The 15,343-nt window shown below is 42.2% G+C and overlaps 1 protein-coding gene across 2 annotated transcripts; it reads left to right on the top strand.

The window, feature by feature from the left end:
- The first annotated feature begins 128 nt into the window (after window positions 1-128).
- On the top strand, window positions 129-15,289 carry frj (membrane bound O-acyltransferase domain containing farjavit). Of its 2 annotated transcripts, none has more exons than XM_084604736.1 (8): window positions 129-264; window positions 1,861-2,100; window positions 3,266-3,392; window positions 4,905-5,052; window positions 7,716-7,867; window positions 8,399-8,607; window positions 9,408-9,593; window positions 12,142-15,289. In XM_084604736.1, exons 2-8 carry the CDS (start codon window positions 1,883-1,885, stop codon window positions 12,485-12,487), a joined length of 1,386 nt encoding a protein of 461 aa, XP_084460862.1. In that variant the 5' UTR covers window positions 129-264; window positions 1,861-1,882; the 3' UTR covers window positions 12,488-15,289. The 2 variants fall into 2 exon arrangements, with proteins under 2 accessions (XP_084460862.1, XP_084460863.1); XM_084604737.1 differs by lacking the exon at window positions 129-264 and adding an exon at window positions 315-475.
- The last annotated feature ends 54 nt before the right edge of the window (window positions 15,290-15,343 follow it).

Below are 15,343 nucleotides of genomic sequence, written 5' to 3'. Positions count from 1 at the left end.
AACGCATATATTTTAAGGTCACTGAATAATAATACACCTTTGTTTATTAGTGCAAACCATATATACATATATAATAATTATTATTGCTTTTGTTGATGTTTTTCTTTTTTTACATTCATTCTTCGCTTTCTGGGATGAGCAAGAGATTTCGTTTCAACACTTGCGTCCGAAAGCAATGTCAAAACTTGTGTAGACTTTATTCATCGAAGGCATGGTCGAATGAAATATCACGTAAAGTGGGAGTAGTTTAACGATCCGAGTCAGGTAAGCCGTAATCTGGATTTGCTTGAGTAATCGTGAATTTCGTACATACGTACACAAAGACCAGCGTGCACGATGAAAGACGACGATCAATGCACGTTCTCGCATGAACCCCCGGTTCAGTGCGCTCAAACAGGCACGCAGGTAGCTTGATATCAATTTATTTCCTGGCAATTATTAGACCCTCGCAACAAGAATACGCCTCCTGATCAACGTGAGTGCACAGCGCGCGTAGTAGCTCGAGCGCGCACCCTGAGTGGTAACTTCCCCTCATGCATAAAAGCTTAACAGCAAAGGCGGATTTCCGTTTTGGAAACGGATTTGAACGGGAAGTTCGAGATGGTTTTCCTGCTACGCTGACTCCGCTAAGGGGTCTGAACGCGATCCTAGTCGTCATATCAAACGGTTTACTTAAATATCTTTATCTCAATTATGTGTTCATGTGAAACAGCGAGACAAGTAACGAAGATTGTTAATTGCTGTCGAGTTAATTTTGGGGTGACATATGTGGGCATCATACCACATATAATATGGAGACTAATTAAATTGTCGGCGCAATTTCGACCTCTCTAATTTGTGCGAAGGTACGAAAAAAACCCCACTGGATATTATATTGAACCGTGTATGTACCTCATCTTTCCAGCTGGAATGACACCTATTTCCAGCTGGAATATTGAACCAGAAATCATATTCAGCTGAAGTGTTCCGGTTTTCAGCTGGAAAATTTACACCTCTAATCAAGTTCCAGCTGGAATAAGTACACTTGGGAAAAACGTACCGAGTGTTGATACATTTTTATCGGGGAGGTTGCTTCATATTATTTCAAGAAATATATGTACTAAGTATGCTGGGCAGTTATATGAATATTCAATTTAAATAATAGTCCCATATATTATACTGAAGTGCACACCGCTGATTGAGTGTGCATGAATACTTCCAGTATATCAAACAAAGCGATAAGTTGTTCGCTATACTTTGGTTGCTTTAATTTTTCTTCTTGATGATGTCGAGCATTTATGCTTGATTTCTGATAAAGTGTACACATTATACGGCCAGTATAAGTTAAGTTATTCTATCGTTAATAGTTATTAGTAATGAAAAATTATTCTGCGATTTAGCACAGAATCATTTCTGATAAACCCTGCTAAAAAAGCTCTCTTGGAGTGCACCATGCGTATGCGTAGTTATCTAGAATGTAACGACTTTTAGCTGCATGCGGAACATATGTGTACACCTCTCAGAATTATATTTACAGTTTTTGCATGATGGCTGTAGTCACTGAGAGAGTTGAGAGAGTGCAACTATGCAGCTTAATAGGTGCCTTTTGCATGCACAAAATGAGATGTTAAGGGTTCATTTATTATTAAGAGACCCATTCAAGCATGATATCATGAATCAACCGAAATACTATGCTTGACACAATTTCACTCATTCTGTGCACTTTCAACAAGGACTCTATTTTTACCATGTCAGGCTGGTGGAATTTTAATTTGTACGTGCAATATAAAACTCCACTACCAATGACACAATACTTCTTATTAAAACTGTACACCAAGTCTGTCTATTTCAACAACTGCTGTGACCTTTTCATATCTCCAGGCACCACAAAGCGTGCCTTGCCATGGCTCTCAGCTTGACAGATTTCGCCTACGTTGGCCTGCTCGTGGTCTCCATTGTGGCTGGCAACTTTGTCCACCGCATCAAGGAAGTTCGCCATCGCAGGGTCTACTGCACCGCCCTGGGTGCCTTTCTGGTGTTGATAGTCTCGGGTCGTCATGCCGTGCACCCGTGCCTGGTCAGTGTGGTCAACGCCTTCATCATCACTTTCTGCTCCGTCAGGTGAGCAAACAGTGTGGATCTCAATACACACGGCCACACAAGTAATAGTCAGCTCGAAATTTCACATATAATGTTGCCCCTATACTTTCGGAACATGTAAAAAAAACTACATGCAAGCTGGAAGGTATTCATGATTAGTGCAAAATGCTGTTTGCGTAAAACAAACATAGGAAATTCTCCCCAGGATACATGTGCAAATATCACATCATGTTTTTTGTGCCATAATTCTTGAGATGATTATTTTTTCTTTCAAAAACTTTGGTGCTAATTTGGGAAGTGTGCTTTTACGTGGGGAGCATATTCATTGTCAACAAATATATTTTGCCAAATTTTACTAAGATAGGGGTTGCACTACATAGGGTACATGTAAGTAATGCGCTGAATAATTTTAACCACTCATTTTTTAAAATATGAACAACATACCGGTATGAGCTGACACAAGGCAAATTTATATGCAACTTCCCTTCATCATTCCTTGTCAAGTTCGTTTTTTTTTCTTTGTAAAGCTATGTTTAGCATGGGGGTCCACTGCTGAGTTGAAGAATGATTTACCATTTGTAATAGAAACAAGAAATGCAGGAATGTATGAAGGAAAACTTTTTAAGGCATGCAATGTAATACTCAAATATTAATTTTGAGGAAGCAAGCAGCACAAGCAGCTTAAATTGTATGTTACAAGCAATGATAGACACAAATCACTGTATGAGGAGAAGCAACACAATAGCACTGTAATCACAACTAAATTTTATTTGAAAATCAGAAATCTTATCCTCCTAATACGCCTCCTTCTTTGTCTTCTTAATTCTGTTTACTGCATTTACAGGTAGGACTTAAGTACCCTACAAACACTTCAACAACATACATAAGTGACAAGGAAAGCAGATTTCTATCCAAGCACGAACACCAGCTACTTAGCCCGGCACTTTCGAGTGAACTGTGCTCAACTCCAGAAAGGCTAAAAAACCTTGAACACATTCTTCACACCAGGTTAAGTGTTATATTTTAAGCCACTTCCATGTTAAAGTAAACAAATTAAGTAGATGCAAATTATAATACTAAAGAAGAAAGTGGCTCCGTGGCCAGAGTACCAAATCTGTACCAAAGCGCATCTCAACAGGCTTTCACTTGGTGCTCAACATGCTCAACATGTGCACGTGAATTGCAGGTATCGGGCAAAGGCCAGCTTTGTGTTCTGCTTTGGATACCTCGCATTCTTCAAGTACCTCAAGATGTGGAGCACTAACCCACCACCGGGCATCACCAACCTCATCCAGATGATGCTGACGCTCAGGGTCAGGAACTCATTATGCACGAAATCTACACCAACAAGGCAAATTTAAAAAAACAATGCCATTTTCTATAGTCAACGAGAGCTTGAACTGAGCTCTCGGATATCATAGTCATCATCAGCCAGATTATATCCACTGCAGGACGAAGACTTCGCCCATATTCCTCCAATTAACCCAGTCCTCTGCTAGCTGCATCCACTTGATGCCTGTGAATTTCCCAACCTCATCCGCCCACCTGACTCTCTGCCGCCCCCTTCTACGCTTTCCTTCCCTTGGTATCCTATTTGTTACTCTTTTTGACCATCGGTTATCCTTTCTGTGCACAACGTACCCTGCCCATTCTCATTTTTTCATCTTGAAAAGAATTGTCGCCAAGACAATGAAAGCTGTCTTAGACTGACATTGGCTATAGAAAGTTAGTTAAACTTTATGCAAAGCCTATAAGGCTGACTACCTCTCTCATCTCTTCCTCAGCATTTAAACAAAACTAACACTACCATATGACGATGAAAATCAATGTGAACAGCGGAGTGCAAGTTCTCCGCGCGCAGTAAGTGCAGTCTAGTGTCTGCCTGTTAGTCTGAGGATCATCGTTCATCTCCGATATCACTTGACTGTTTCTAGGCAAATTGGCGCATTGAAAATTTGCTTCCGTGGTGCTGAAATCTTGTCCCGTCTACAAAGGCACTTCAGTTCTTGCCTGCACTATTGCATCATGTGTGTGTTCAACTTTGTTTAAGCCAACGCAAGACAGGGACTTCTAATCCCTTGCAAACTACATCATGAGTTGCTTGTATTAAAGGAAGGATGCATTGAGTGAGTGCCCAGTCATCGAGAGTTCGTAGGACTTCATAAAAGAAAAAAAAAACATAAAGAAAAATAGAGATGACTGGAAAAGGTGCTCTGCGTGTGTGCTCTGTTTACCCACAGTACAAGAACTGGGCTACCAACTCCGGTCTTTTTTTAGTTTACAGTGAATAATGCTGCGAGTGTAAAGACGCTTATCATGCACTGGTAACTTTTGGCACTCCAAACACGCATGTGGCGCGATAGTAGCCAGCTAAACATGACTGCAGCGCTGTGGCGGCTCCAATTGAAAGCACCAGTCAGAATGTATCTGTACTAATTAACTGTCAGTGCTTAACAAATTTTGTTACGCATGCCCTTGAAAATACACAAGCAAAATATTTTGAATACTAAAAGTGTTACAGTTTCCCTGTCAAGTGATAGGCTAGCATGAATTTATTGCCTCTTATATGGACACTCAGCAGTTTCAGAAAAATGCACGCAAAATTAGGAAGTTTATCACCTGCTATTTGCAGTATTCAGCCTATTGGCACGTGTCAAATCTGTGTGTAGGACATACCATTATGCATGACCGCACAATGGGTGTTTTTTTCCTGGCCTTCACGCATCCATCAGTTTATTTGCTTTAATGGGTCCAAGTGCTGTAGAGAGCCTTTGATAAGATTTTGCTAACTATTTCTTTTACACCATGGTTGCCCACATGTACAGATGGCAGGGCTGGCCATGGAGCAGCAAATTGTCCATGAGGAACACCAGGAAAAGACAACTGACAGGCAGACGTATGAAGAAGAGGACATGAAGGCCGGTTTCTGGGATGTCATTGATTATGCCTTCTGCTATATTGGGGTCCTTGTAGGTGAGGAATGAGCACTGTCACACCTTTTACTCTGCCTATTTACAAATTGCAATAGGTGCATCTTAAACGTGACATTGCATTTTTTTTTATTGTACTTCTGACAGAAAAATTGTATGAATGAATAAGAATAAGAAATAATCGGGTATTATATATAAATCTATGAAATAATAAACACCCAGAAGGCCTATGACAAAGTATATTATAGAAGGCTAGAAGAAATAAAAGATGACAGGTAAAAAACTGTTAAGTGTTTACAGTCTTGCGCAGCGAGCTGATTCATCAAAACCTGCTGGTAGGCTGTTGTCTTGCTTGCTACGCAGCACGTGCAGCTGTCACATGCCTGGTGCTCGTCATAAGGGTATCATTGGTCACGTGACCAGTCGTGATGACGTTAACTACCTACACTGTCATGGGATCTGATGTTGGTAGCATACATGGCGAATATAATGGTGGGCAGTGGGAAGGTTTTCATGTAGCAGATTATCCTGTAATAAAACTACGTAGCTAAACAAGGATGAAACTGAATCAACACATCTTGCAGCCACAGCTACCTGTAGCGGAATTTCAATTCATTGATGGTCTCTGACAAACTCGACATCTGTAGCCATACATGGATATGTCACTGCTCAAATGCACTGTTGGCCAAGTTCTGTCTTGCTTTTAATAAACCATCTCCTGTTGCTTATTGTAATATTTTAAATGTCATTTTATTTATTAATACTAGAGTGTTCCATTTTCTGGATGTTGTATTCAAACCCTTTTACATCTTGTATTGTTTCAACTGTTGGCACATTTCACATTCACGCAAGCATAAAGAACAAACCAGAGTTGAGACATTAAGGGCAAGGTAGATAAAATGTTTAATATGAAACAAGTATGGTGTCTGATTAAGCTTTTGAGATAGATGAATGAGAAAAACTGGCTTCAGACAATTTTGGATGTCCCCTATATTTTTGTAACATGATCATCCAGTACCAAATAATACCCAAATTATGAAGATGAAACCGTGCTCGTCTAGGCCCTCGGGAGGTAAGCACTAAACACCAATAGAAATCACTGTGGTTAGCACACAAAGCTATGAGGTTATGCTGGATATATTAACGAGGGTCTTCATTTGGTAGCCTTGATGCCATAGGTAGCATTTGCATAGTGCCCATTTTTATCACATCAGGTTCAACATGATCAGCAGCAGACATAGTAAGTGCTGTATTACCGGAAGTGTCGACGCTTCCAGTGACACAGGACTTACTATGTCTGCTGCTATACATGAGGGTGGTGCTGGTGAAATTCTCAATAGCTAGGTTACATGCAACATATAACAGCTGCTGCTGTAGCTTAGTTAGTTGAGAGCCAGACACAAAATTTAGAGGCCACGATTTCGGATTCCACCAGCAACATGTTTCTTTTTTCCTGCTATGTGATCAGTAATGATTCAGCCCTAAAATTATTGCATTAATTAATTTCACACTGACCAATAATGCACACACAAAACAAAACATTCTCATGTGCTTTTGCTTTCCGCGGTTTCGGTGGCATGTTAGCCCCACTAAAAGTTGTTTGAAACACGGAAGAGGATGCTGGCATTACTTAGCACAACTAACTGATTGCTCTTACCAAAGAAATTTTCCTTTTACGCCTCAAAGGCAAACTTCATTACAACAATCACTGACATAACAAATTACGAGGCACAATAAGCTAGTAATTAAGCAAGGTTCGGTTTGCCATGCTTTAACAAAGCCAACATTTGGGACAAGTGTTTAGTTTGTGCTGACTTTCCCCTAAAGCTGTTCCCTTAAAGGTAATATCAGAACACACAAGAGTGTGTACTTGCATAGCTGTGTTGTCTGTGAAGAAACAGCCTATTTTTGTTAACCCTGGTCATGGTGATAACTGAAGATTTTTACGCTTGTGCTGTCATACAGGTCTTGCACTAGCATCTTGCTAATAGTGTTGCTGACATAGCAGGATCTTTTGCTTGGACCTGGTTGTAGGTTTGCTGGCAACATTTTGTCTCTATCATAAGCACGCAGTACAGAAGATGACACACTTTTGCTGTTGACAGTAGATATTAACATGGGCTTTATGCACAAGCAAATGCTTTACGCAGCTCCCTTGAATTAGGTTTGTTCACAGTAATTTTTTATAGTTGTTGATTCTGAACTTCGGACAATATCTTAAAATCAAATATAGTAACTAACACACATCCAGAAAAACAGAGTGAAGGATGGTATATTAGAGCCCAGATGTCCTATCCTTCATGCTGCCCATGCCCCTGTAACTTTAATGAAGAAATAGAGGGGTGCACAGCCCTTGAAAGCATTTGTCTTCACTGCATATTTTTTTAAGCACAATTCAACACTTAGCTCACAAGAGACTGGTTTAAACCAGTGTGTGTGGTATTGCACATTGGTGATTGTGGACATTGTATCGAATACAGCTGTACTTAACAGCAACATCATAAGGCAGTCAGATTAAGCAAGACTAGGTTAGATCAAGCAGAGAGAGCCTAATCTTGAGAGCTATAACTGTGGTTACTTTGTGTTTTGACCTATCACTGTATCGATATGTGCATGTAAATGGGTTTGTTGACCTTGAAGGCAGAAATATGGCTCTCTTCATAATGTGACTGGCTACTAACATAAGCTGGCCACTTCTAAATGCAGGGCCATACTACCGGTACCGGACATACCGCGACTTCCTGAACGCCCCCTACCTAGATGCGGTTGACCGCAAGAGCATGTGTCTGAACCGCGTGAAGGTAGTGCCACTGTACGCACTGCTCTGGCTGGCACTTGTGCAAGTCTTCCCACCCGATGTGAGTCCTTTAGCCGTCTTCGGCTGCCTGATTTGAAGGCGACCAATTTAGGCTTAACTAAAAAGCACCGGTGACGCTTATGTCTGCCTTGAGGAAATCTTGATGTTGAGGAAATCTTGGGGGAATCTTCATGGTTTAGTGAGATTAGTTTGTAGTGGTATGCCTGCGCACTGTAAATTTCGTGTCAAAATTTCTGTGGGCAGAGCGCTGGTATGGCACGACATATCTTATGTTTTCGCAGGTTGTGTCGTGGAGGCTGTGCAGCATGCATAACACTGCCATTTAAACCAAAGCAGTCAGCCTAACTGCAGCAGATTGCAATTAGAGCCATTGTCAGTTGCAAACCTAATTATGATTGAAACTTGAATTCAACAGTTGCAATATGAACATTTGTATACTGTTACTTCTCTTGTGTTTCTTTACACTCCAATAAGCTTCAGTAGGCCACACCTTGCTTGCTTTAAACTTCTTCTTTGTCTTAAGAGTGGTTGCTCTATGCTGTGGTCGAAACGAACATTCTGTCTGGCGCAGTTTTTTGGCACCGACGGCTTTTACGAGCATGGGCTGGCGTACAAGCTGCTGTACTTGACGCCCGTATTCATCATCTTCCGGCTACGGCTTTACATCGGCTTTGTGCTCGGCGAGTGCGTCTGCATCATGGCTGGCCTTGGCGTCTACCCAACCGAATCTAAGGCAGCCCCAGGTGTCGGTCCCACTGATATTGATGGACTGCTAAGTGTGTATGTATTTTTCTTCAATCCTTGGAATTCTGTACACTTCTTTGCGAATTGAGAGTCTGTGCATTTTTAACTGTCTTAAAACACTATGGTAACTTGGCTGTGTTTTCCATCACCAATGAAAATATGTTAAATAAAGCAGTCGTTTTGTAGTAAATTGAACTACAGGCCATCAACTGCCCTGTGCAACATTGGTTTATAAAGAAAGCAAAAGGAGTCGCATCACCTGCTTTCTGAACTGCCAGGATATAGAAAATATTTTTAACAATCTACCACGCAAAAAAAAACGGTATTCTAACGTCATAAAATCTTGATGCATAGACATTTTGTGCATAGTAACCCAAATGATGTGAAAAGACAAATCTGCTCATTTGGTATATGCAGACATCGCTGAAGGTACCGCATAGTAGACCACTTCGATTCTGAACGTAACTAAAGTGCAAGTTATTTAGAGGAATATATTGGTAATGCATTTCGTGTAGGAATAGAGGAAAGCAGGGGCCGAATTAGAGTCCAACCACATCACAAAACCTGTCGAAAGCCGATCGACTAGCCACACTGGTAAATTCTGACCAGCTGACCTGTCAACCAATGAGTGTGGGGGGCGACTGACATATTTGTGACCGTTTTTGTGACATGATCGGAGCGTAATTCGGTCCAAGGAGTGTTGATCACAGGCGCCTCGGACACAAGAACAAGGCATCCAAGAAGTCTATTCTTGTTAGAGGAGTAAGAAAACTACCCACTAGACACTAAAATTTGACGTTTCAAGCAGGTTCATTAATGAACTCAACACCCACCAGGTGGCAGGGCAAGAGCGGCCAGTGGGAGCAGCACGAGTACGACTATGAGACCATCCACAACATAGACGAGACGCAGGCCGAGCTTAGCACCACAATGCGCATGGGCATCCGCAATTGGAACCGCACTGTCCAGTTCTGGCTGGCCGTTTACTTCTACAAGCGGCTGCCACTGACCAAGCCACTCAGGCAAGTATTTAAAGTATGAAGCCATTTCCCAGATGCATATACTAGCGTCATCCCTGAGGGACGACACTTTCTACTGACAAGTTTGCACCAGATTAAACTACTTTTGAAAGGCATGTAGGCAGTGGGTGCAGCTCCCCAGGCTTGGTGACAGTGAAAAAGCTACAAGAGAGATGACAAGCCGATTGCTCCTGATTTATGCTAACTGATAATAATAATAATAATAACAATAATAATTGGTTCACAGGAAAGGAAATGTGCAGTGTCTGTCACACTTGTTCTGTAGACACCTGAACCGCACTGTAAAGGAAGGGAGGATGGTGGGAGTGAGAGAGGAAAGAGAGAAAGAGGAGCTGCAGTGGAGGGCTACAGAGTAATTTCGACCACCTCGGGATCTTTAACATGCACTGACATTGCACAGCACACAGACGCCTCTCCGTTTCGCCCCCATCAAACGCAGCCGCTGGCGGTACGGATCGAAGCCGGGAACTCTGAATCACTCTTTTTCATATTCTACAAGATGTCAGTTTACATGCAAGTCATCTGCATAATCTGGCTAATGCAAGCTGATGCTAGATGCAAAGTAAAAGAATTACTATAGTGTGATATGGTTTCTACACATTATTTTTGACATCACTTGAAGCCCTGTTCGGCTGTCATTATAGTCCAAAAGGCTGTACCACCTTTCAAGATATACAAGCTCCAGTGGGAGCAAAATACTTATGCTTGGCAAAAGCACATAACGTGCAGATGGCATGCTTACTCAACGAATTTCACACTGAGCAGCAGTAACAAAATTAAAATACTTATGCTTGGCGAAAGCACATAACGTGCAGATGGCATGCTTACTCAACGAATTTCACACTAAGCAGCAGTAACAAAATTTTTAGGAGATACAAAATTAAAAGGCAAAAGTCATCATCATCATCAGCCTGATTATACCCACTGCAGGGCGAAGGCCTCTCCCATATTTCTCCACCTAACCCGGTTCTGTGCTAGCTGCATCCACTTGACCCCTGCGAACTTTTTAATCTCATCCGCCCACCTAACTTTCTGCCGCCCCCTGCTACGCTTTCCTTCCCTTGGAATTCAGTTTGTTACCCTCTGCGACCATCGGTTATCCTCTCTTCGCACTACATGTCCTGCCTATGTCCATTTCTTCTTCTTAATTTCTACTAGAATGTCGGTAACTTGAGTTATTTCTCTGACCCACTCTGCACGCTTTCTATCTCTTAATGTTACCCCTACCATTTCTCGTTCCATAGCCCTCTGGGTTGTCCTCAACTTAAGTAGAACTCTCTTGGTTAGCCTCCACGTTTCAGCCCCATAGGTGAGTACAGGCAAGATGCAACTGTTGTATACTTTCCTCTTGAGCGATACCGGTAAGTTGCTAGTCATAATCTGCGAGTGCTTGCCAAATGCGCTCCATCCCAATCTTATTCGCATTTTAGGAAAACGTAGCGCAAAGAAGACAAGGACAAAAAGAGAAGGAAACACACACGAGCGCTTACTCACAACTGATTTTTTATTCGAAAAGCAAACAGAATATATAGGATACAAGATATTATCAAATACATCTAATAAAGTAGTGAGATTGACAAGAAATTGACAAAAATGTGGAGAAAGGCAAGTCTGCGAATGCACCAACTCGCCCAATTTAGCATTCTTGTCCAATCTTATTCTTCTTGTTATTTCCTTTTCATGGTCCGGGTCTGCGGTTACTACCTGTCCTAAGTAGACATATTCGCCTACTACTTCCAGTATTTCGCTACCTAATGTAAACTGCTGTTCCTTCCCGAGGCTGTTGAACATTACCTTAGTCTTCTGCATATTGATTTTCAAGCCTACCCTTCTACTTTTCCTGTCTAGGTCATCAATCATTATTTGCAGTTCATCCCCCGAGTTGCTTAGCAAGGCAATGTCATCAGCAAATCACAGATTACTGAGGTATTCTCCATCCACCCTTATCCCTAACTGCTCCCATTCAAAGTCTCTGAATACTTCCTCTAAACAAGCTGTGAATAGTACTGGGGAGATTGTGTCTCCTTGCCTAACACCTTTCTTTATGGGAATTTTGTTACTTTCTTTATGCAGAACTATGGTTGCTGTGCAGCCACTATATATATCTTCCAGCACCTACAAGGCAAAAGTACCTACAAGCGAATACAACAGTATTGCTCAACCTATTCAAAAAAGGCGAAAGCCACTTTACAGTATTGTTTTCACTAACTGCATCGTCACTTTCATAACTACTACCATCATCATCACTAGTGCTACTATCATCATTATCACTGTCACTGACTGCATCGTCGTCATCGCTGCTATTATTCTCATGCTAGGCGAGGATAACTACAATTGATTTATCACAAACTCGGCGTGGCCTAGTAGTTTGTGTGCTTTGGAGAGATAGTGGTGTGGTTCCTGGTGGAGACGGACTTTTTTTTCTTAACTGTCAGTTCGTGGGAACATCTCCTGCGAACTCTTCCGTGGCCCATGAGCCTAGAAAGGCTTTCGCCTTAAAAAACAAGCCCCACTTTTATCTATCCCACAGGGCACTGCTGACAATGACTCTGAGTGCCATCTGGCATGGGCTGGAGCCAGGCTACTTCCTCTGCCTGGTCACCTCCACCGCCTACATTGTGGGCGAGGAACAGCTCGAGGTGATGGTGCAACGCCGGCGCACTATTGTGGGGCGCCTGGTTGGCCGGCTGCTCCTCTGGTTCTGCAAGATGCAGTCCTTCACCTACATGCTGGCCGCGTTCCTGCTGCTTGACCTTGAAAGCATCTGGCAGTACTACCACTCGGTCTACTTCGTGGGACACGTCTACGTCGCTATTCTCCTGCTGTGGAGGTTCATGGCGCCACTCCATCGAACACCGAGTGGCAAGCTCAACTAGTCGAGAGGCAAAGCACTACCGACGACAACGGGGGCATGGAAACTGCAAGCGATAGCAATCAATAATTCTATCCTATCTTCTTGAGCAAATTCCACAACTGCTGTCTTCCCCTGTCATGGATTGTGGTTGTGTCAGGAAAACAATTCAGAGAAAGCCAGTTATTCACTATATGAGGAAGTGCGGCTCGCTGCAAGGTTACGACCACACATGGGTCGTACTTTGCAGCACTTCTTTTCCTGCCTCACGTCTTTGCTTCCGTGCCACTGGTCAGCCACGTCTTTGACAATGCTTCTTTAGCTGTCAATCATGACATCCTAGGTTGCAACTACAGTAGAGCCTCATCGATACATTCCTGGTCCATACAATTTCCTGTTTCATATGCTAAAAATTGCGAGCTGCAATACACCTCCCATAGAGTTACATTATTCTTCTCCCGGTTAATATGTTCCCAGTAAGCACAATTTCCTAGTTACTATGTTTGAAATTTCGACAGATTGTGGTCATACAATATGCTTCGTGATCAACCAGGACATGTGCTAACGAGCGCTCACAACATGAAAAATTGATCAGCAGAACTCAGTCAGCACAGTTCCTGCAGTGCCTAGGTGCAAGGAGGCGAAGCATCAAAGAACGTTAACGTACGGGGCGCCTGTTCCTGCGGAACCAGGACTTCATGGGGAGAAATGCAGTGGCCTCTTTGTGGTGCCTTAGGGGCATAGAGTTGAACCATTTTATAACTACAACTATTCACTTGCACATGAGTGGGACGTGTCTGAGCGACGCAGCATGAGCAAAGATGCGGCGACTGTAAGCCATCGCGATGGCTTCTCCACATGTCACTGGTGTAAGGATGTGAAGCATCCAGTGCCAACCAAGGAAGCGATTCTGGCTCGTCACTGCCTTCTACGAACCAGATTTGTTAAATTTCTTCCGCGCATAGGACAACGCAAATGCTAACTGAATTCTACGAGAGCTAAAAAGGAGCTGTGCATAATGGATGTCTATAAATTCTAATCGGCACTTTTATGCAGTGAAAGTCTCAATTCTAAATGCCTTTGTACCTCATTCAGCAATTTAAAGTTTTCAAAAATCAGGCAATTCGGATCATATGTTTTCCCGGACATGCTTCTAATAATAATAACAATTGGTTCACAGGAAACAAAAGGCGCCGTATCTGTTACACTTGCTCTGTGGGCACTTGAACTGTGCACTGAGGGCAGGGAAGAAGGTGGGAGTGGAAGTGGAAAGAGAGAAAGGGGTGCCACAGTGGAGGCTGGGGATCTTTAATGTGCACTGACATCACACAGAACACGGACGCCTCTTCGTTTTGCCTCCATCGAAATGCAGCCGCTGGCAGTTGGGATCAAACCCGGGTACTTCGGCACAGTAGTCTGACATCTTACCTACTGCACCACCATGGCAAGGCCTGGATATATTTTTTCCCCCACACTTTTTAAGAGACCTATTGACGAGGTTTTACTGTACTAATCATTTGTCGGCCATACCTTTGATGCCAGTGATGGCAAAAAAAACTTCTAAGCTTGCAATCTACACTTTGAAGCTACCAATGGCAGAAAGAAAATAAAAATTCCAGAAAATAATCATTACAAACTATAGCCCTGGGTTAGTCCGTAACACTTCAGAATGCTCAGCTTGTGGATGGCAGCATTTAAATGTCAGTTCTGTGTTAGTCCATCTACGCTAAGCATCTTGCCTACAAATACCATATAGCCTGAACCAAAAGCAATGCTTGTTTCAAGCGGTTTGATTGTCATCTTATCCTATGAGAGTTGCGCTGTGTACTATTTTCCTCTACTTTTCAGTCTCATTTTCAACCTCAACTTCCAGTTATGTCCCAAATGTTTACCTCTTTATGACAACGGGTTCTCTTAGGCCACATGGAAGGTTTATCCTAGCATCTGTCTTTGGCACATTTACAGTTTGCATCAATTCAAGCTCACACTAAATGTCAGGGTACATGATGTATAAACAATGAGTATCAGGTGACATATAGTATGCATAACTTTGTGTTAATGTGACTTCATTGAGATGCAACAGACATTTAGGATAATGGGAATTTTATGATGGTGTTCCCTACATAGTGTTGTAGGAAAGCTGTGGTTAACCAAGACACAGCACAGATGGTGTCAAGTACTACGTCCTTTGTTCATGACAGGCTTGAGGAGACATACAAGTAGTGAAAGTATTCATTTTGAAAGCACCTTCAAAAGTGCACCAACAGGGATGCATGAACCCCCATGACATTTAGAGACACATCTTTGAAATTTCACTGTGTTGTATGATTTAGAGGTATGATCTTTCTCATTGATGTCTCCCATGCTATGTGAAGAACTCTATTCAGGCCGCATGCATTTTACAAGCTTGCCAGCCCTATTCATTGCACACTGTCTCAAACGACTATATACTCTAGTGATCAATATACATGTATACGAAATTTCCCCAACATTTTCGAGAACACCAAAAGTTTTGGATTGCTCATTTTTTTTGTGATCATACACACACTAGCATAGTCTTCCGAACCAAAATGATATAAGTGATTGCTTCCACCCTGGCTTCCGAACTAGTGCTTTCGTGCTGTTCCATTTATTTTTTACACTTAAATACATAGTTTAGCAATGTGCCACACAAAAAGAAAAAACTCTATTTCCACAGCAAAGCTTTAGACATCACATCTGCATGAATGTGACCGCACCTCAGCCAAGGTGTCCTCCATAACAAATATTCATATGCTCGAATTAGCAGTTTCACATCTCGTCCGCTACCATTTGGTGTGCCACGTATATTTACTTATGTGACACCTTAAACTGGCCCCATCAAGGGGTATAAATGAGATGT

The sequence above is a fragment of the Amblyomma maculatum genome, chromosome 5, assembly GCF_055883805.1.
Source record: "Amblyomma maculatum isolate TAMU_Amacu chromosome 5, ASM5588380v1, whole genome shotgun sequence".
Classification (NCBI taxonomy): Eukaryota; Metazoa; Arthropoda; class Arachnida; order Ixodida; family Ixodidae; genus Amblyomma; species Amblyomma maculatum.
The sequence above is the reverse complement of the archived record's forward strand: the minus strand, read 5'-3'. Positions and strand labels throughout refer to the sequence as shown.